Source organism: Petaurus breviceps, unplaced genomic scaffold (assembly GCF_028583685.1).
Source record: "Petaurus breviceps papuanus isolate PSGF00001 unplaced genomic scaffold, PetGlider_PUasm1.0 76, whole genome shotgun sequence".
NCBI classification, from domain to species: Eukaryota; Metazoa; Chordata; class Mammalia; order Diprotodontia; family Petauridae; genus Petaurus; species Petaurus breviceps.
In genome coordinates this window covers 12,872,864-12,896,161 of record NW_027186473.1, presented here as the reverse complement: position 1 = coordinate 12,896,161, position 23,298 = coordinate 12,872,864, and the positions used below count along the sequence as shown (strand labels likewise).

The 23,298-nt window shown below is 36.3% G+C and overlaps 1 protein-coding gene across 1 annotated transcript in view; it reads left to right on the top strand.

Moving 5' to 3' along the window:
- The window catches only part of PDCL2 (phosducin like 2), a 35,157-nt gene that overhangs the window by 6,709 nt on the left and 5,150 nt on the right, over window positions 1-23,298 (top strand). The window contains exons 2-5 of the mRNA XM_069105034.1: window positions 10,711-10,831; window positions 16,125-16,215; window positions 19,462-19,605; window positions 22,497-22,705. Coding sequence (XP_068961135.1) covers window positions 10,711-10,831; window positions 16,125-16,215; window positions 19,462-19,605; window positions 22,497-22,705 — 565 coding nt within the window. The remainder of the gene's footprint in view (window positions 1-10,710; window positions 10,832-16,124; window positions 16,216-19,461; window positions 19,606-22,496; window positions 22,706-23,298) is intronic.

The following is a 23,298-nucleotide window of genomic DNA, read 5'->3' as shown; positions in this document are numbered from 1 at the left end:
ACCAATTCTTTCACCAGTTAGGAGACATTTTTTCCCCCCTAGGATTTCATCATTGTGTGTAAACTTCTCCCCAGCAATGAAGATCAACAATTCATCTGTAATTTATCATCCTAGGGAATTCTCCTCAGGGCACTGAGAGAGGTTAAGTGAGTTGTTCCTGGTCACAGCCTAATATTTAGCAAAGGTAGGACTTGACCCAGGTCTTTCTCGCTCTAAGGCTGGTTCTCTATTTATAATCCCATGCTGCCTCTCAGGGAGGGACTGATCTAATCTGTATGATGAATCATAGTTCTTAAAGTACTGACTGTTCCTGAAGTATGGGATATGAAGGGATTTTTTTCATGACTGTGTGTGTGTGTGTGTGTGTGTGTGTGTGTGTGAGAGAGAGAGAGAGAGAGAGAGAGAATGAGAGAGAGAGAATGAGAGAGAGAATGAGAATCCACCTGCAATCCAGGTGGGTTACATTTTTGAATAACATTGAGGAATCCAGGAAAGGTCATTGTAAAATCTTGTCTCTATGTTTCCCTTTTATTCCTACTTTGCTTTGATAGAAAACAGTGCTTTTGTGGGAGGTCTGTAGACAATACTTTCAAGGGGTCCATGAGGTCAAAACTATTTTTTGTGATAATACTAAGATCTTAGATTTCTTATGTGTGGTCAACATTGGTAGACATAACTCACATGAACAAAAATACTTTGAAGGGACCTTAATCATTTTTAAGAATAAACAGAAATACCAAGACCAAAAAGTTTCACTAACCTTAGACAGTGAGCTAGAATAAATGTAAGCAACCTCTGTATGGTGCTCATGAGGAAGCAGTTATGGACTTAAATCTTGACTTGCCACTTGACAGCCCTGCCCCAGAAGGAAGAGTCCCATCTTATCATTATACTGGCTTGACAGTACCTAAATCTCTTTTTTCACCTCAATTCCTTCAGCCTTTAAAGTAACAATGTTCCCATCATTCTAGATGTTTGCCTCTTACTTGCCTGGCCAGTCTCTCAGGTGTATTTTCCAGCTTCTATAAAAGAAATCCCTATAGTCTGATGTTTGTTTTCTTGTTTAGTGAAAGCAAGCACAACTGTTTCTGCCTTTAAAGGGCTTGCATTCTAATGGGAAAGGCAGTATTTAAAAGGGAGCCAGAAAGCATGGGGGCGGATCATGGTTTAGAAATGCCTGGGAAATGACTCTTGCAGGCTTGGTTCAAAGCAAGAGAAGGTAAAGGTCACCTATCAGAGCCAAGGGATGCAGGGCAGAATCCAGATGGTTCTCATGGAAGGGAGTTTGGAAGGTGGTTGAGGAGGAGGCAGCCTGGTCTGGAAATCTCTGGGAAGTGACTTGAAGGGCAAGATATGGTGAAAGTTTACCTGTCAGAGCACAGGGACCCTGGGTACAGGGGATTTGGTGGGAGGGGAATGAGGAGGATGGCTAGAATGGAGTCAGCATCATTTGGAAATGTCCAGGAAGAAAAATTTGAGCTGTTACTAAGTTAAATTTTGAATAAACTGAGAAAAGAATAGAGAAGGGAGTGTGATAAATGTTGGATCAGCCTTTATTTGGGAAAAGTTTTTTTGGTGAAAGAAACATCATTAACATAAGTTTTGACAACAACAAATAAATTAAACATCTGGTATCATACAAAAGCCAATGTAATGATTTTCCATTTTCAAACTTATCACTCCACTAAAGCTTTTCACTCCAAGATTTCTAGTCACCTCTTGAAAGTGTAAAATCCAGTGATCTTTTCTCAGTCAGCAGCCTCCTTGACTGCTTCAGCTTTTAACATTGTTGACTGCCTGTTTCTTGTTACTTTTTTTTTTCTTTAGACTTCTGTAACAGTGGTCACTCCTGGTTCTCCTCTTACCTATGTGATGATTCTTCACTTCATCTTCCTTTTCCCACTCTCCAGATTGTGTCCTAAGTTCTCTACCCTTTGCAATTTCATCTATAACCAAGGCTTCAGCTGTGCAAATGACACTCAATTCTATATGTTATCCAATGCTCATCTCTCCCCAGAGCTCCTAATTACCTACTGGACACAGCCACCTGTATACCCCTCTCTGATAGCTCACATTCATCATGTCCAAAATGGAACTCATCTTTCTCACCTTGCCTACCCATTCTTCTAAATTTCATATTTCAATCAAACAAACAAAAAAATTTATCAGTCACTTATTTAGTGTCAGGGACTCTGCTTAGCTGTGAGGATACAGAGAAAGACAAAAGCAGTTTCTGCCTTCAAGGAGCTCATGTTCAAATGGAGAGACAACATGCAAAAAACTAGATATGTATGAATTATATAGGTGTAATATGAGGCAGTCTCAGATCAGAAGGCACTAAAGGCTTGGTGGAATGGGGAGATGACCATGAAAGACCTCTTGCAGAAAGTGAAATTTGAGCTGTCTTGAAGGAAGCCAGGGAAAGTGTTCATTAGTATATATACTTATACCAAATGACATAGCATCTACTTTAAAGAAAAATTAATTGAATTACAAAGAACAGACAGAAAAGCAATCATCATACTTGGGAACCTCACTATATCCCGTTTCATACATAGCCTAAAAGATAAAAAAAGAAATTTAAGACCTGAATAGAACTCTAGAAAAATTAAATATGTTTGATTTTTGGTGATTACTGAATGAGCATAGAAAGGAGTATGCATATTTTTCAACTGTTTCTTGCAACTTTATAAAAATTGACTAGGGGGTAGGGTATAAAACCTAAATGAGGAAAAGCAGAAATATTGAATAAACTTTAATCACCATATGATAAAATCACACTAAAGGGAACTCAAAGAAAGGAGAATTTAATTTAATCCTAAACAATTTTGGAAATCAAAGAACAAATCATAGAAACAATAGATAATTTCATTAAAGAAAATACCAACAATGGGGCAACATGCCAAAACTTTGGATTCAGTTATAGTAGCCCTTAAGGGAAAATTTATATTCTTGAGCACTTTCATCAATGAAAGAGAGAACAAATCAATGAACTGGGCATGCAGCTAAAAAAAAAACCACCTAGGGAACAAATAAATTTGTAAACTCCAAGTAAATTAAAATTTTTTTTAATCTGAAAATTAAAGAAGAGATTAACAAAATTATAAGAAGAAAGTGCCATTGAATTGATATGTAAAATAAAGAATTTTTTTAAAATGATGATCTGGTTTAAAAAGAAAGGGACAGCAAATTATGAATATAAAAATTTTAAAAATTTTTCTATAAAGTAAGAGGAAATAAAGGAAAATATTAAAAGTTGTCTTCCATGATTATATACCAACAAAATTGATCATATAAATGAAATAAATTAATTTTAAAATATAAAATACCCAAATTAACATAATAAACAGGGAAATTAAATAAGCCAGTTTCAGAAAAATAAATTGAACAAACCATAAATAAATTTTCAAGGTAAAGGCAGAGAGGAGACTTAGGATCAGATAGATTTTTAAATATGTTTTATCAAACATTCAGTAAATAATTCCAACATAAACTAAAAGACTAACAAAGATGGTAGAGGAAGGGGTATATAGCCCAGTTCCTCCCATATCTGCTCTAATAAAGAAGGGTGCCAGACTAAGTAATGATTGGGAAATTGAAAGAGGAAAAAAAAAGTGGGTCATCTTTCTAACAGATTTGGCCCATAGTCAAGTGTCTAGAACAGGAAATATAGAACCAGGGTAGATCAAGATCCCAGGCCCAGATCCTGGGCTCAGAATATGGCCACAATGCTCTTGCTCTATCTCCAAGATAACTTGGAGAGGGGTTCACAGACTCAGGCCTGGGCTCAGAACAGGACCCCAATACTCAAACCCAACGCAGGATTCTGGCTGCAGTCTCTTGGATCAGAATAGGAGTAAATAGGCAACATTGTCCTTCTGAACCTGTAGACTCTAAAGTCTAAAGTACTTAAGAATTATGAAATGAAAGCTAAAGAGGAAAGACTATAGAGAAAAAACTATAGAGAAAAGAGAATTAACAGCTTTTCAGGAAAGGCACAAAATTTCACTGTCAAGTAACCGACTCCTTGAAAATCAGAATGCATCAAACAGAAGTTTAATAATTCCATGAGACAATAAGAAACATTAAAACAAAATCAAAAGTCAAAAAATAGGAGAGCAATTTGTATGTAAATGGCAGCATGCAAGAATTGAATGTTTGTGGGGGTGGCTAGGTGGCACAGTGAACAGAGCACCCGCCCTGGAGTTAGGAGGACCTGAGTTCAAATGCGGCCTCAGACACTTAACACAAAAAACTAGCCGTGTGACTTTGGGCAAGTCACTTAACCCCAATTGCCCTACCTTTCCCCCTCCAAAAAGAAAAAAAAGGAAAAAAAAATCTAATAATTGAATGTTTATTAGCTTGGCTGTTTTGTTTACAGATTGTGGGATACCTGGGAATACTGATTATGTTATCAGATTCAAAATAATGTATTCACATGGTAAAGTGCTTTAGCACAGTGCCTGGCATGTAGTAGGTATTGTCTAAATACTTATTCCCTTATCTTCCCCTTCTTTCCCAAAGAAAAACAATCCCATGATCCTGTCAAAAGATATCAAAAAATCTTTTGACCAAATAAACCCCCAAAATTTAAATATTTTTTTAAAAAACATTCCATAATAGATGAGTGGTCAAAGAATATGAACAAATAGTTCTCAAAAAGAATTGCAAAATACATGAAAGAATGCTCCATTTATCGCTAATGCAAATCAGAGCGATCCTGAGGTTTTATTTCATTCCTAGCAAATTCAAAAATGGAAAGAACAGTAACCACAAACAATTGAAACTTAATGTGAACAAAATAATTTTTTAAAAACAGCCTCAAAAAGGAGATAGTAAAGATACTTCCTTTCCCTCCTTGGAAGGGGAGGAGTCCATGAGTGTAGAACATTTCTTCTAGTCTGATTTTTATAATGTGTTGATTGGTTTGCTGATACCACCCCAACCCCCCCTTCTTTGGAAAAAAGTTCTTTGTTATAAAGAGTGGCTTTCTGGGAGGGGAAGGGGAAAATAAAGGAGCAGTTTAGGCAATATAAATAAAAAAGATAAAAATAAAAGTGTATTTTAAAATATTACAAATTATTGGGAGGAAATGGACCATGCCTTAATATGATAATTTGTATCATCTTAAATGGAGAAATAGTAGAGGCTTTCCAATAATCAGACAGTTAGATGGCGCGGTAGATAGAGACATGGACCAGGAATCAGGAAATGTGAGATGAAATCTGCCTTAGATACTACCTGTTTGATCCTGGGCAAACCATTTTGTCTGCCTCAGTTCCCTCATTTGTAAAAGAGAGATAAGAGCACCTACCTCCCAGGTTTGTTGTTCAGATGAAATAATAATCATAAAGTATTTTGCAACTTTAAAGCCATATAGAAATGCCAGCTAATATCATTGTTATTCTTATCAGATTTAAAGCAAAGACTAGTATGCTTCTTATTACCTCTCTTGTTCTATATAATTCTAGAAATGCTAGCTATAGCAGTAAAGCATGAAAAAGAAATTGTGGTATAATGATTTATTGTTTACGTAATAATGTGAACTGCAGGCACAGAGACCTTGTTAGCCCATGTTACAAGGCTATATTTATACAGATAAACTCTACAATCTGGAAAAACCCCAGGCCATTCTGATTTTTATATTTGTGGAGAGTAGGAATATTGCCAGGGCTGAGCACTCATTCCCCCAACTTCCTTTCTCCAAGAAGGGTGTTAAGCTAGAATTGTATCTATCTAGTACAGATTTTGGTATTTGCACTCCAGGCATAGAATTTGGGTTAACAGTTAACAGCCACTCTCCCTAGTCATTCTAAGATAGTCCCACCCTGAACTGTGAGAGGGAAGAGTGTATTCTCAACCAATTTGGATTCCTTCAACTAAATGCTTTTTTCATATAACAGTCACAGATAGCTAGAAAATGGGTTTATCCAAGCAAGCCCTAAGACCAAAATGAAGAAAGTCAAACAGTGTAGATAACAGTATAGAAGAATCACTGATCTCTTCAAGTCAGCAGCAAGATAAAATCTCAGCTCAACCAAGGAAGAGAATGATCCCACCAGAAAAATCTAGTCTTAGCATTCCCTGGAGGTGCAAGTACTGGGAATCATAGGATATGTTTGAGGGGCTACTTTCCTGACATGCTGGGGGGGCTACTTTCCCCACATTTTTAACTTTTGGGGACTCCCATTAGCTATTCCATACCTTCTTCTCAAACTCCCCTTTTCTACAGTTGCTTCAAAATCTATTTCCTCATTTGTTCTATAAGCAGTGTCATGGGCTTAAAGGATTCTCAGTCTGTCAGGATTCACATCTAATTCTGAGTTTGTTGCACACAGCCTAAATAATTGGAGAGATATTAATTTAGGCTCATGGTTGAGCCAAGAAAAATAAAAATAAAAATGACAGTACTAAATAAGTTAATTGACTTTTTCAGTGCCATATCAAACAAACTACCAAAAAATTACCTTCTAGACCTAAACATAGCAAAATTCATCTAAAAAAATAAAAGATCTAGAATTACAGGGGAAATAATGAAAAAAAAAAAGTGAGAAGGAAGGTGATAATGCATCTAGTAGTACCAAATCTGAAAATGACTACAAAACACCAATCAAAGCTATTTGGAACCAGCTAAAAAAAAAAAAATAGAAAAGTTCACCAGTAGAACAGAAAAGAAATACAAGATCCAGAAGCAAATAAACATAGTAGCTTAGTATTTTACAAATCCCAATACCCTAACTTACTATTTGACAAAAACTATTGGGAAAACTGGAAAGCAATATTGCTGAAGTTAAGTATAACCAACTTCTCACAAAATGTAGAGTGATAAGCTAGACACATGACTTAGGATAAATAAAAATCATCATGATCAAATTAGAGGAGCAGAAAGAGCATACATGTTACAAGTGTTAAGAGGATAAAATTTCTTAACCAAACAAGGAATTGAAAGAATCACAGGAGATAAAATGAACAGTTCTGATTTCATAGAAAGAAGAAAAGCTTCTTCACAAACCAAATCAATGAAGCAAAAATTAAAAGGGAGGTCATTAATTGGGTAAGGGGGGAGTTATTTATAGCAAGATTATCTAATAAAAATTTGATATCCAAGATATGTAGGAAATGGATTGAAGTAAATAAGAATGAAAACCATTTCCCAGTAACAAATGATCAAACAATGTGAACAGGAAATTCCCAAAGAAGGAAATCCAAACGATCAGTAAATGTATCAACAAGTGCTACAAATCACTAGTAGAAAAATGCAAATTAAAATAACTTCAAGGTCCTACCTGATGCTTACCAGATTGGTAATGATGAAAAAAAAAATGAAAAATGTTAGAATGTGAGAGGACAGTCACAGTAATGTACTGTTGGTAGATCTATGAATTGGTTCAGTCATTCCATCTGGAAAGTATTTTGGAACTATACCCCCAGAGTCACTAAACTATTTGTACCCTTTGACCCAGAAAACTCACTATATCTATATCTAAAAAGATTGGGAAAACAGTGAAAAAATGTTCAGAGAAGCTGTGATAGGCTAGTAGTAGCTATGCTCCCCTCCCAAAAAAAGGAAATGAAAGGAAAAGAGGATTAAAATGTACAGAAGAGAATAAAAGAAGGTTCAGAGGAAAATAAAGAAGTTCAGCTTGGAACTAACAGTGAACTTTTACATATTTTAAATAAATCATCTGCAATTAATGGAGTTTCATATATATTCTTTTTCTTTTCTTTGTATGTTAAAATGCTCATATTTGATGTTTGTCAAGTCCAAAAGAGCAAAAAAAAATTTTTAAAGAAAGATGAGCTGTGTTTTGAACATGTTGAGGTTAAAGGCCTATGGGATATCCATTTGGAAATGTCCAACAGGCAGTTGCTATGTGACTTTGGAACATAGGAGAGCAACTGAGAATGGATAGTGTATCATCACATAGATCATTGAACCAATGAAAGCTAATGAGAGGATCAAGAGGGTGTACAAAGAGAAGAACCTTTGGGGGAAGGTAGCCTCTTCATCTTATAATTCACAATAAAGAAGGTGAATTAACCCAGGAATACTCTAATTCAGAGGTTCTTAACCTGGGGTCCATGGATTTTTTTTAATGTTTTGATAAATATATTTCAATATAATTGGCTTCTTTGGTAATCCATATATCTTATTTTAAACATTTAAAATATTCTATGAAAGGGTTTTATGGGCTTCACTAAATCGCCAAAGGGACCCATGACGTTAAAAAAAAAAGGTTAAGAATAACTGCTCTACCGTGTGCTTTAGGTTTTGAGAGCGCAGATTTCAAAGGAGTCCAAAAAGGCACAGTTATGATCCAGTGACATGGCAGCCATGGAAAAACTCATTTAAAATACATATTTATTTGTGAAACACCACAGAGGAAATGGCAGGATATTATTGATGGTTTCGCCCCCAAAATGTGAAAAGTAGTGGACAGGAAAACACATTTATAGTACACATAGTGTGAGAACCAAATGAACTGGATCACCGTAAGAGTGTCCATAGACAAAACTATCAGGAAGACCATAAATAAATGAGAGCAGTACACAATTGTCAACTTTTCAATCATTCATCCCCATCATTAATCAGAGTGAAACCACCATCTTGGAACCATTAAAAATTGAAATGACACCTAAATTAGTTCAGAAGAGTGATTAGACTAGAAAAAACGCATGGAGAGGAAATGTGTGTCATCACCAGTACAGTCTTGAAAGAGTCGAGGGACCACCTTACAAGGAAGCACAAGTAGGGGATAATATCAAAAGAGATTAACCCCCCAATTGAGAGAACATCAATAAGTACTGACCTAATTGCCTACTCAGTCATCTTTTTAAAATCTTTGTAAGACTGATCTACACACATATCAGTGCTATCTATGCTTGTTGAAATTATGAGAAAAAAAGAGACAGGCCTCTGTAAATGACTTTTCTATTGCATACCACCATTTTACAGCTCCACAATTGAGATCCATGGTTACTCCATTGTTGTAACTGACCGTAATTGATTGGTGGGTTCCTGTTGAGGTCGGCCATATGAGACTCCTTGCTCACTCTCTGCTCTGCTGTACTTCAGCTGCCTTTCCCTTTATAGGTTCCCCCTATTAGTTTCCAGCTGCCTTTTATGTTTTATCTTCCCCCGTTAAAATGTAAGCTCCTTAGGGAAGGAATCATCTTGGCTCCTTCCTTCCCTCCTTCTTTTCTTTCCTTCTTGCTTTTTTCCCCAGAACTTAGCACAGAGCTTGCCACACAGTAAGTGCTTAATAAATGCTTTATTTCAAAATTAATTGGCTTGAGAATCCATAATGGAAAAATCTCAATAGACTAAAAATGTTTATTGTTTAGAATGCTAATTCATTTAGATGGCCAGCAAATTAGTATCTGGGACAGGCACTGAAGATGAACAGTGTGGTTGGGAACAGAAGGGGGAGAGGAAAGAGGAAAAGGGAAAGGAGGAAGAAGGAAAAGAGAGAGAGAGAGAGCAGGCTGGAAAATTGCATAGTGTTTACATTAATTACAAGTTTCTCCCCAGCACAAAAAAATCATCTTTTTAATTTAAGTGTTGTTCCAGGCATGCTTTTTTCTTTTGTTTCCAAATCTTAGAATACAGTCCCCAAAGATTCAATGTTGTGAACAATTGAAATAGCAATGGAATTAAAACTCCATGGTGCACATAAGTGGACTGTAGTATATTTCCAAAAATTCACTTTACACAAGAAGTGTTTTTTTTTTAAAAAGATATAATTGATGAAATGTATACTCAAAAAAAAGAGGTGAGCTGCTTTGTAACAGGTGCATCCATGAAACACTAAAATAAAAAGGTTTCCTCACCAACCCCAGAAGACTGAATAGATACTCCCTCTGTGTAGGAGAACATGGACAAGAATTACACAGGGTAAGTATGGTTGGGAGCAATCTGTAGCACTGAAGAGGGAAGGGGGTGTTTCTATTAACAAAGTCACAAATTTATTGAAGTTAGCTTAGAATCTCAAAGAGAAGATAAGAGAATTAACATAAAACTAAAATTGACAAGCATAGTCCTATAAGAACAATGTCAGTAATGTGGAAATACATTTCACATTATCGCACACCTATAAGCTACACAGTTTCCTTGCTGTCTTGGGAAGTGAGAAAGGAAGGAAAGAAGGGAGAAAAATTAGGAACTCAGAATCTTACAAGAATGAATGTTGAAGACTATCTTTACATGTAATTGGAAAAAAAATAAGATATTATTAAGTAAAAAAAAGAAGAATGTCAGTAGCATTAATGCTTCAAAGACAGAGTAGGCCCATTGGTCTGGATCATACAGTGATAACACGTGAAAGTAAGAAGGCCGAGCTAACTCAACTTATTTCACTTTTGGTTTCTCATAGAAGAAAACTGGTATCTGAACTGCTCAGGATAGACTAAAATTGTTGAGCATGGAGAGCAGCTCTTTGAATTTGATAAACTATGTATTCCGGTATGAGCTATTGTTTTCCACCTTGTTATGTTCCCACATGGAGGGACATGGAGAGCTTCACCTGAATACCCTTGCTGAGCATTATTTGTATATAGTCTTACTGGATTTCCATATTTAGTAAAAGTTTTTTTAAGTTACTATTATTTGCTTTATTGATTGTCTCTTCAGATCCTGAACTGGCTTTGGGGGCCATGATGCACAGGGCCTAAGACAACAGGTTTATTTGCTTTCATTCTGTTGCAAAATAGGATCCAAATGAAGATACTGAGTGGAATGATATATTAAGAGATTTTGGAATCCTTCCTCCAAAAGAAGAAAAGAAGGATGAGACCGAAGAAATGGTTTTGCGTTTACAGAAAGAAGCAATGGGTAATCATCTTTAGAGTAACAATACCACTGTAATAGATCACAGGAATCTAGAGATTATTTAGTTCAATCTCCTTATTTTTATCTGTAAGGAAACAGACCCACAGAGAGGTGCAATTATTTATTCAGGGTTACACAACAAGTTAGGGACAGAACAGGGATTGGAGGCTTTGAACTCCTAGTACAGTGTTCTTTCTTCATCATCACATTAATTCTTCATTTGATAATTCCAGGAGACACTGTTTCTATTTTTATTTTTTGTGGAATTTGGGTGTTTCAAATGATGTAAATAGCAGTTTCATGGGAAAAAATGGAACAAGGCATGAACAATCATATGTTCTACTTTTCGTTTTATTTATTCTTTGTAATAATTTACACCGAAATTTCCATATCATCCCTCTAACCCAGAGTTATTCCATATTCTGACTCTTCAAACCAACATTTATGTATTCCATTAATTTCTTTGAAGTGTAAAAATCATCTATGACTAAGTTAGTTTAGGAAACACTGCTCTAAGGTTTAATACTTTGGTAAGGTGTCCAATCACTGGGTTTATTTCATATGAATCACTACGTTGTAGATTCTTGTCTTAGCTGTAAAATTTCAGTTATACATTTTTTGAGGGCTAAGGATACTTGAGTGTTGAACAGATTCTTTAATGTATGAAGCTCTAGCCTTGCTTCAGAATATTTCTGGTTTAGTTTTGTATAGATATTTTCAAGTGTGAAGAAAAAAAACAAAATAGTTATGTGACAATTTTATGATATATTTGACTATGGATAGTTATGCTTCCATGAGAATAATATGTATCCTTACTCATTCCCAAGGCTAGCCTCTCCCCTTATGCCTTTGATTCCTGATTCCTCTAAGACCTTGTTCCATCGATTATCCTTTCTTCATGCATAGTTTTATGTCCTGTCTTTCCATTAGTTCTGGCACATATCTTCAGCTGTGCTGAGTTTTCCCCACTATTTTAAAATAATGCTAGTAAGTAGAATAATAATCTTGTCTCCATTCTGTTATCCTTAAAGTTTTCTGATTTATCACTGCCATTGTCTGGCCAAACCTAAAAAAAAAGGTAATCTGCATGTTTTCTTGCCACTCATTCATTCTTCTCCTATTAATCTGACTTTGATCTGACTATTCTCTCATCTTATCCAAAATCAGAACCTTTCCTTAGTTAGGTTTTTGGGTTTTGTTTTGTTTTTAACCCTCTGCTACATAGACACTATTTCCTCTGGATCATCTTTCTTCTCTACTATCATACTCTCCTGGTTCTACCTCTAATGACTTTCTTTTCCTTCCTTTATTGGTTCCTCTTCCTCAGCCGTTAAGCTGGATGTTTCCCAAGTTTCTGGTACTGGTTTTTTATTTTGCTATAGTAAATCCTCTGGAACTCTCTTCCAGTTCCTTTCAACAATTCATCTTCACACAGGTAACTCACTATATTTCCAGCTTTCCTTAAGCTCCAAATTTCCATTCCCAATAGCTTACTGGTTATTTCCACCTAAAGGTTCTAGACTTCATGCTCAACATGTCCAAAGAACAGAGCACATTATTTTTTTCTTCAAAACCAATCCTTCCTTCTGAATTCTCTATTTCTATTAATGATATCACTCAAACTTGAAACTGGTATATAATCTTTGACTCTTCCTATTTCTCCAACTCACACAGTCAATTAGTTAAGAATGCTATGTTGGGGAGTAGAAACAGGACTTCCGTGGGGCTCCCACCTCCTCCAATTCACGTAAAAAAATGACTTTAAACAAATTTTGGAGCTACAGAACCCACAAAATGATAGAAGCTAACCTCCCACTGAAGACAGTCCAGCAGGCAGGCAGGAATGGGCCAGCTCAGTGCACTGGGAACAGAGCCCAGCCCTGTACAAGCCCGAGGTTTTAACCTCAGGGCAGCCACAACCAGCCACCAGCTGGAGGGACTTCAGACCACCAGAAGTTTGGTGGTTTGCCGAATTATCAACCCATAGATGCTAAGGACAAAGTGAGAGGTCATTGCAGTGTGGACTTTGAGACCTAGGAGTTCGGGAGTGTGGTCCTGCCTTTGATCCCTGGAGTGTCTGAGGTATGGTGGCCATCCAGCCACTTCCACATGGCTGTTTCAGAGCTCCTGGCCTGCAGATTGTAGGGGGAGCAAGCAACCAGTCTGAGGGGTAATCTCTCTTGCTTTAACCTGCTTGGATCTGGATCACTGTCTGGGGTGGAGGTCCTGGGGTGAGTGACCAGTGTGCCAAAGTGTGTGGAGTCTTCAGAGAGGGCAGCTAACTAATAGTGCCAGCAGCTGAGAAAACCCCAGCAATTTGGGACAAAGCTCTTCCCTCTGGTAGCAGAGTTCTACTGTGGCAAAAAGCTCAAAAGTCAAGTAATTGAGTGGCAACATGAGCAAACGAGGGAAGCAAGGCAAGCACAGCTGTCTGACTTTGGATTCCTTTTTTGGGTATGAGAAGGATCAAAGCATGGAACAGGAGGATGACAGCTAAGTCAGAACTCCTGCACCAAAAGCTTCCATCAAAAGAATAAGCTGCTTACAGGCCATAGAAGAGGTTAAGAAGGATTTTGAAAACCAAATAAGAGAAGTGGAGGAAAAATTGGGAAGAAAAATGAGAAATTTATGCAAGAAAATTATGACACGAGAGTCAACAACCTGATTGAAGAAAATAACACCTTAAAAAAGAGACTAACTCAAATGGCAAATGAGTCTCAAAAAGCCAATGAGGAGAAGAATGCCTTAAAAAGCTGAATTTGCCAGATGAAAAAAGAATCTCAAAAGCTCACTGAACAGAATTATTCCTTCAGAATTAGATTGGAGCAAATGGAAACTAGTGACTTTATGAGAAATCAAGATACTATTAAACAGATCCAAACAAATGAAAAAATAGAAGGCAATGTGAAATATCTCATTGGAAAAACCATTGACCTGGAAAATAGATCCAGGAGAGATAATTTTTAAATTATTGGACTACCTGAAAGCCATGATGAAAAAAAGAACCTAGAAATCATCCTTCAAGAAATTCTCAAGGAAAATTGCCCTGATATTTTAGAACCAGAGGGCAAAATAGAGGATGAAAGAATCCACCAAGAATCACTTCCTGAAAAATATCCCAAAAAGAAAATTCCTAGGAATATTATAGCCAGGTTCCAGAGTTCCCAGATGAAGGATAAAATATTACAAGCAGTCAAGAAGAAACAATTTTAATATTGTGGAAACTCAATCAGTATAACACAGTATCTGGCAGCTTCTACACTGAGGGATCAAAGGGCTTGGAATATGATATTCCCAGAGGTCAAAGGAACTGGAATTAAAACCAAGAATCACCTACCCAGCAAAACTTAGTATAATACTTCAGGGGAAAATATGGTCATTCAATGAAATAGAGGACTTTCAAGCATTTTTGACGAAAAAAACCAGAGTTGAATAGAAAATTTGATATTCAGATACAAGAAGCAAGAGAAGCATGAGAAGGTAAACAGGGAAAAGAAACCACAAGGAATTTATCAGTTGAACTACTTACATTCCTACATGGAAAAACAATAATTTTAACTGATGAAACTTTTCTCAGTATGAGAATAGTTGAAGGGAATAGAAATGTGTGTTTGTGTGTGTGTGTGTGTATACACATACATGCATATATGTATGTCTGTATAGGAGGGTATATGGTTGTATGAATACATATGCGAATGTGTGTATATATGTGTACAAATATACATAGACAGAAGGCACAGGACCAATTGAATAGGAAGGGATGATACTTAAAATGTAAATTTAAGAGATGAGAGAGGAATATAATGAGGGGAGATGAGGAGAGATAGAATGGGGTAAATTATCTCATATAGAACAGGCAAGGGAAAACTATTACAATGCAGGGGAAGAACAGGAAGGTAAAAGGGAATGAGTCAACCTTATTCTCATTGTATTGGGCTTAGGGAGGGAATGACATACACACTAAATAGGGTGTCACCCTATAGGAGAGTAGGGGGTAAGGGGACAAAAGGGGGGATGATGGAAGGGAGGGCAGGCTCGGCGGGGAGGGAAGTTGGAAGCACCCACTTTTGAAAAAGGTGCAGAATCAAAGAGAATATAACAAGTGGGAGGTCAGATAGGAGGGAGTGAATATAGTCAGTCTTTCACAATATATCCACTATGGAAATATTTTGCATAGCTACACATGTACAGCCTATATTGAATTGCTTATCTTCCCAGTAAGGGTGGGTGACGAGGGAGGTAGGGAAATAATCTGGAATTCAAAGGTTTAAAATCAAATGTTTAAAATTTATGTATTTTATTATTATTATTGTTATTTTACTTGTAACTTGGAAATAAGACATACAGGCACTGGGGCATAGAGATCCACTGAGCCCTACTGGAAAGTCAGAGAGGGGATGGGGAAGATATGGGAGAGAGCAGATTGGGGGAGGGGATAGTCAGTGGGATCACTGTTTTGGGGAGGTGGGTAGGGGGAAAATGGGGAGAAAATTTGTAACTCAAAATCTTGTGGAAATGAATGATGTAAACTAAAAAATTATATATATAGAAAGCTATGTTAATTTTCCCTGTGCGTTAATACTCATTTTTTTCTTTTCTGCTTCCTAAACTATCATTCCAATATAAGTTTTCTTGAAAATAGTTCTTGACCACTAAAATGGTCTTCTAACCAGTTTCCTTAGTTTCAATTTCTTCTCTCCTACAATCTATCCTTCATACCTCTGCTACATTAATCTTTATATGTAGAACTAATCTATTATTTCTCTACTTAAAAATTCTAATTGCTCCAAACCCCTTAGTCTTGCATTAAAACATTTTCATAACCTATGGCTTCCCTGTCTTTCTAATTGTAGGTCACATTTCTCTCTTCCATGCACTAACCAGTTAGACTTCTTACCATTTCCTAGTTTCATCCAGCCATCTATGCATTCATCCACACCATTCTCTGTACCACAAATCTTCTTCCCTTACCCATTCTTTTAAGTTCTAACTGACATGTCACCTCCTCCAGGCATCCTTCTGTAATCTATCTACACCCCCCAGTTGAAAATTATTTTTCTTTCCACCAACCTCACAAACTGCCTTTTAACTCCTATGCTTTTATTATAGCATATACGGTGCTTTCATTGTAACTTTGTTCTGTATCATTGCTTATTTTTCTGTGGCATACACCTGCTAGAACATAAGCTTCATGAAGGCATGCATCATTTAAATTATTTTTGTATCTTTTTCCGTCTCTAACAGTGCTTTCCATGTATTGAACACATTTAATGGTTATTAAATTATTATGTTTCAGCTAAACCATATGAAAAAATGACTCTTGCCCAGTTGAAGGAAGCTGAAGATGATTTTGATGATGAAGATATGAGGGCTATGGAGACATATAGGTACAGTAAAGTCTCTATTAATGTCACTTATATTATTTGGGTGTGGAGAAAGCCGGTACATCAGAACTATAGCATTGCAACACCGAAGTGCTGAAGAGACAAAAGTATAACAGCCCTTATCCTCAACATCTATATGTACATTTATAAAATATTTATTAAAAATGAATAAAACATATGTCTATATAATTTTATATATTATTTATAATTTATAATATATTTATATATGATTTATAATACAATATTTATATATAATAATATTTATGTGTATATATGTGTATACAAAATTCAAAACAGCCACTAAAAGTTTGGGAGGATCAAGAAAAACCTCATGAAGAAGATTGTGCTTGAGCTCAGTCTTGAAGGAAACTAGGGGTTCTAAGAGACAGAGTTGAAGAGGCCATGCTCCTGAAGAATAGGGAACACCACTGCAAAAGCAAGGGGCCAATGCTGAATTAGCAAGGATGAAGAATCCAGTTTGGCTAGACTATAGTGTGTGAAGGGCAATAATGTATAGTTGGGCTGGGGAGGTTGCTTGGTGCCAGATTGTGAAAGGCTGTAAATGGCAAACAGAAGTTTATATTCGATGCTAAGGGAAATAGTGAATGTTTGAGTTGATTGATCAGGGAATGATATTTAGACAAGGGATGGATTGGTGGAGAGAGAGACAGAGACTTGAAACAGGAAGACTGGTTAAGAAGCCATTGCAGTTGTCCAGCAATGAGTGCCTGAATTCGGGTGGTCTCTATGTGACTGGAGAGAAAAGGGACAAATAAATGCAAGACGTGGCAGTTTAGACAATAAAATGTGGCAACTGATTGGATTTGTGGGATGAGCAAGAGGGAATAGTTGAGGATGTTGCCAGCTTGGATGGTTGGAAAGATGGGAAGAAACCCTTAACAGACACTGAAAAGCTCTCAAGGGACATGGGTGGGGGGGGGGGGGAAGTGAGTAAGATGCCCAATCAAACAATCTCATAGGCCTTAGATTAATATGGAAAAATTACTTGAAACATAGTAGCATTGCAGAAAAATCATATGCAGATGTTACAAGAAAAGTTGGTCATACCCCAGGTGATATCTGTAGTTTATCACAACAATTAGAACTGCCTTCATTCAAGAGGTTGAAACACGTGGGGCATTCTGACACACCCTAAAGTAGCAAAGGTAGGACTGAGCTATGGCAGAGAAGGAAGATAACCAAGGCAAGTCATAGGCTCTCCAAGCATCTCACCTAGACTGAGTGAAATCTTGAGTAAAGATAGGATCTTTCCCTAACTTCCTCTCCCGGGGCCTTTCTATCCATAGACACTGTAGTATAATCTGCTGTTTTGTTACTCAGATGTTTTGTGTAAACTGAAGTTTGCCTCAACCACAAAGAGACCTAGGGGTGGCCTATTAATATAAATGTAAAGTTAGGCAGAATGATTACAGAGGACCAGTAATGAGAAATTCACTACCTACCTACTGACAGAAAGGTCAATAGACTCAAGACAGAGAATTAGACATATTTTTTTGGACATGGCCAATATAGGAATTTGTTTTGCTTGACTATTAATTTCTTTTTAAATATTAATGTATTTTTTGTTTTCAACATTCACTTCTATAAGACTTTTGAGTTCCGGATTTTTACCCCTCCTTTCCCTCCCCCAAATCCAAGACAGTGTGAAATCTGGTATAGGCTCTACATATACATTCATATTAAACATATTTTCACATTACTCATGTTGTAAAGAATTTGAACCAATGAGAGGAACTATGAGAAAGAAGAAACAAGCAAACAAAACAAAACTAAAACATAAAATAGCATCCTTTGACCTGCGTTCAGACTCCATAGTTCTTTTTCTGGATATGGATAGCATTTTCTGTCATGATCCTTGCATTGCTAAGAGAGAAGTCTATCAAAGTTAGTCATCACACAATGTTGCTGTTACTGTGTACAGTGTTCTTCTGGTTCTGCTCATTTCACTCAAGCATCAGTTCATGTAAAGCCTTCCAGGTTTTTCTAAAGTCTGCTGGCTCACCATTTCTTATGGAATAATAGACTCATTACACTCATAGACCACAACTTATTCAGCCATTCCCCATTGATGGGCATCCCTTCAATTTCCAATTCTTGGCCACCACAAAAAGAACTGCTATAAATATTTCTGTACATGTAATTGACTATGAATATTTACTACAAACATTTTGTTTCTATTTTTTTTCCTAGTAGGGAGCAAGGGAAGTAGAAGAGAGAGGAAATAAATTTTTGTTAACTGAAGAAATTTTCCATTTAATTTAAAAACAATAATAAAGTTAAGCAGGAAACCCATTTTCTACCTCATTGTTAAGACTTTTCCAAACTGGAGGCTCAGATAAATTTTTGTCTAAGATAAACTCCCTAAAAGGAGGGCAACTGTGTGAATCTTAGGAGCCATTGTGTGCCCTCATAAATTTTTTTTTTTTGCTTTTTGGAGGGCAATTGGGGTTAAGTGACTTGCCCAAAGTCACACGGCTAGTAAGTGTGTCAAATGTCTGAGACCAGATTTGAACTCAGGTCCTCCTGACTCCAAGGCTGGTGCTTTATTCATTCCACCACCTAGCCCACCCCATGCCCTCATAATCTTAAAACAAACTGAATCATCATAATGGTGTCATATCTGTAGCATGTTCTCTCATCTCTGGTGGGTAGAATATTTGGTGTCCTTCAAAGGTCAGCTCAAGTGCTGCCATTTACATAAGGCTGTTCCCAGTTCACCCAAATGCTAGCACCTCTCTTCCACCTTGCCCTCAACCAATAACTTTATAAGTATTTTGTATATTCCTTTTACATACTTATATATGTACTGTCCCATTGTAAGCACCTTGAGGGAAATCCCTGTTTCACTTTTGTCTTTATATTCCTAGTATCTTATAAGAATGCCTGGCACATAGTAGGTCCTAAATAAATGTGTGTTGATTATAATAAAAATGTTTGGTGTGAACAACCCCTACCGTTTAAATGTCTTCTTCCCCCCCCCACTTCAGAAACATAGAACTTTTAGACAGTCTTGCTTTTCCTGTATTTTATGATGGTCATGAGCATGACAAAAATATCAACAGAGAAATTCATAATAGAAAGTTGGAATACAGTGTTATTTCCCAATTTTTTTTAATTGGTAACTATATAGTCATTTTTATGACTACTCATTTAAATTTTTAGTATCTGTAAAATTATACCAATAGGATTATAAAAACTGTCTTTTGAGAATTTCATTTCTTTAATTAGACTAAAGCGTTTGCAAGAATTGAAAGCTCTTCAGAAAACAAAAAAATTTGGGGAACTAAGAGAAATTTCTGGCAACCAATATGTGAAAGAAGTTACAAACGCGGAAAAAGATGTCTGGGTTATAATCCACTTATATAGATCAAGGTAATCCCTATTCTGTTTCTCCAAAATGTTCATCTATAATGTTTTTAAATGTACTTTCATGTTTTTAAGGTTCAAGTAGTACTCAAGAGAATGTATATAATAATCTTTAATAATCATCAAAGTTTTGTTTTCTTTTGTTTTTTGCTTTATGGAGTAAGAAGTTAAATTAACCTAGTTATTTGAAAATATTTCAAATTCTGGTTTTGATAACCACATCTCTTTGCTTAAAAATAAATGTTACTTTTGTACAAAGTATTTTAAAATGAAGGCTTATAGTCAGGAAAAATGTTATTTTTGTTCAGTTTGCAGGTTTTTCAGTTGATTTTATTTCTCGGAAGAATGCGTATTGTGAAGAAAATTTTTGAAGCTTTAAAATAATTAAGTTTACCAACATCTTATCTTGTACTAATTTTTCCAGTACAAATGCCTGTACATGGCCTGCAATAGATTACAATATGTGGGTAGCCTCCTACGGTAAAACTTTTTTCCAAAATTGGATATTTCTTATAAAATGATACATGTAAAATTCTATGCCAGATGAAAAGGGGATGACCATTCTAAAGCAAATCTGTTTAACTCATCACAAATTCTAACCATGTTCATCCACTTGCATCATCTAGAGCAGAGGTTCCCAAACTTATTTGGTGTACCCACCCCCTTTTCAAAATAAATTACTCAGTGCCCCCTAGAAATCTACTTTAACTTTTTTTTAATTGTGTCATTTCAGAAAATATATAAAAATTGTATGACACATCTTAAATTTAATAATTTATTATAAATTTGTGGGGGTTTCCTGCATTAAAATTTTGATGATACAATATTACATCATATAACGGTATTGTAAACAAGTCATAGCATACACATATTCCTGCTTTAGAATGGTCCCTCAGGTGCCTCTTCCCTATAGGTACACCCTATCTAGCAACTAAAAAGATACAAGATTACTGCCTTGGGGTATGTAGTCCAGAGGTTTTACAACGTAACTTCTGTCTTGAGCCCCATGGACCCAAGTATCCTTGCTTCCAAGGTCCTGGCCTTTTGTGGTAGCTGCCTTTATTTTTGTATGGCTTCCCTTTCTTTGCTCATTCTCTCAGGAGTTGGGTTCCCCTTGGAGGCTCCTTCTTATCATTCCATTCTGATTCACTCAAGGGTTTAATTTGTGCCACAGGAATGGATCATCTGTCATGACTGCATTTTTACAATTAGCATAAGGCCTTAGAATCTGGCCCATTTTTTGTGAAAGATCAACTCTCATACATAGATAATGTAAATCGTGTCACCATTTTCAAAATGAGGAGACTGAGACTCATAGAGATTAAGTGACATGCCTAGGTCACAGGACCATGATTCAACTATCTAAATTTTTAAAAATAGAGTAGTAATTTATTCATATTACAAAACTCTACTTTTGAAAAGGACACTGTATATCTAATATTTTAAATTTAATATTTAATTTTTTCCAATCATATGGAAAAACAACTTTTACCATTCTTCATTCACATTTTGAGTTCCAAATTCGCTCTTCCCTACTGCTATTCCCCCATTGAGAAGGCAAGCAATTTGACATAGGTTATACATGTGTAGCATTGCAAAATGCATTTCCATGTAAGTCATGCTGCGAAAGAAAACACAAACAAAAACAACCCAAGGAAAAGAAAGAAAGTAAAGAAAAAGTACCTTTGATCTGCATTTAGGTTCCACCACTTCTTTCTCTGGAGACTGACAAAACTTTCCATCCTAAGTTCTTCAGAATTGTCCTGGAATATCTAATATTTTTAAAAACTGCATTCCAAATCCACGGCTCTTTTCAAATTTCCATGGCATTTTGTATGTCAAATGTGTAATGTCATTGAAAGTTTCTGTTGTATTTTAGTAACTCAATAGACTATTTGAAAGAAGCATTTAGAATTTATGAGTGATGATTATTCAAAGCAGTGACACAGTACTAGAAGACAAATATGCATGTATGTAGGTACTATAATTATTTGTACTTTCCCCTAAGTGCTAAAATGACATTGATGAAATTAAATTGGATCAGTATCTACTTTTCTTTTTTCTAATCTTTTATTTATTTATTTTTAGTTTTCAACATTCATTTCTACAAGACTTTGAGTTACAGATTTTCTCCCTGTCTTTCCCCTTCCCCCCCCGATAGTGAGCCTACTGAATTCCCCTTCCCCCAATCTATTCTCTCTTACATCAGTATCTACTTTTCACCTAGAGTTACCAGAACGTTTTTATTTGAGCCCAAAAGTGTCATCACTGAAGGTAGTTTCATGCAGATTATTCCCTTTAGGGGTAGTATGTAACGTCATTATATGGTGAACTCCAAAGTGGCATATCAGGATAGACTGGTCTTGCTTTCCCCAGTCATTCCACCCTAGACATGGGGCCATCATGGAAAGTCTAGAGGACAACAGAGGGAGTAGATTTGTCCCCTTTTCACCCATCTTTCCCTATTTTCTCCTTTCCTAAGATGATTGAAAGTTCCTTCCAGGAGTCATAGGTGACATGAATCAAAATCACTTGAGATTCCCTGGAATGCATTAGAACTGCCAGTGCCCTATCTGTTCCTTGGGGGACCTTCTAAACTATGAATCATCTTGGGCCAGAGTTATCTCCTGGGAAGTTTTAGTCTACCCTGGATGATCAGGAATCCAACTTCGGAGATAACACCAATGACTTTTGAATTACTCTAGAGTATAAGAGTAGAGACAGGCTAATCTAAAAGAAAAAAATGTCAAATGGTTTGAACAGAAATGATACATTTGTACCAGATAAGGCTCTTCTGACTTATTTTTTTAGTCTTGGAGATTATCTTTTTTTTTTTTTGGAAATCAACATGCATATATATATATATATATGTTTGTGTGTGTGTGTTCTTCTTTCAGCATCCAAATGTGCTTACTGCTTAATCAGCATCTGAGTGTTCTAGCAAGAAAGTTTCCAGAAACCAAATTTGTTAAGGCCATTGTGAATAGCTGCATTCAACACTACCATGACAGATGTTTACCCACAATTTTTGTGTATAAAAATGGCCAGATAGAAGGAAAATTCATCGGAATTATTGAATGTGGAGGAATAAATCTGAAGTTAGAAGGTAATTTTGTCTTGGGTTATTTTAAAGGTAATTTATAGAGATATGTCAAAAACAGCACTTGCAGCATTTTTCTGGCTGCCTATTAAATTGCACTCTTTACTGTAAAACAGGCTTATTTTCATATGTCTTTGATGATGTCCTCTATGTAACTTTGAGAACTCAGGTCATCCTGACTTAATACTGCAGCACCTTTTTAATATGTATTGCATATCTTTCTTGTTGTTCTTTAGCAACTTTAATCTGTTGGCAATTGTAATGATGCATAATTGGTAGTTGTATAGTATCTCAACTGCTAAAGGGGTGCTAGCTACTGACTTTGTTTAGCAAACCAGAGAGTTGCATGTTTGTCATGGAAATAGCTTTGAATTATCTTGGGAGGGGCGGCTAGGTGGCGCAGTGAGTAGAGTGCCGGCCCTGGAGCCGGATGGATCCAAGTTTGGATCCGGCCTCAGACACTTCACACACACACGCACACACACACACACACACACACACACACACACACACACACACACACCTAGCCATGTGACCTTTGGCAAGTTACTTAACCCCAACTGCCCTCCAAAAAAGCAAAAAAAAAAAAAAAAAAAAAA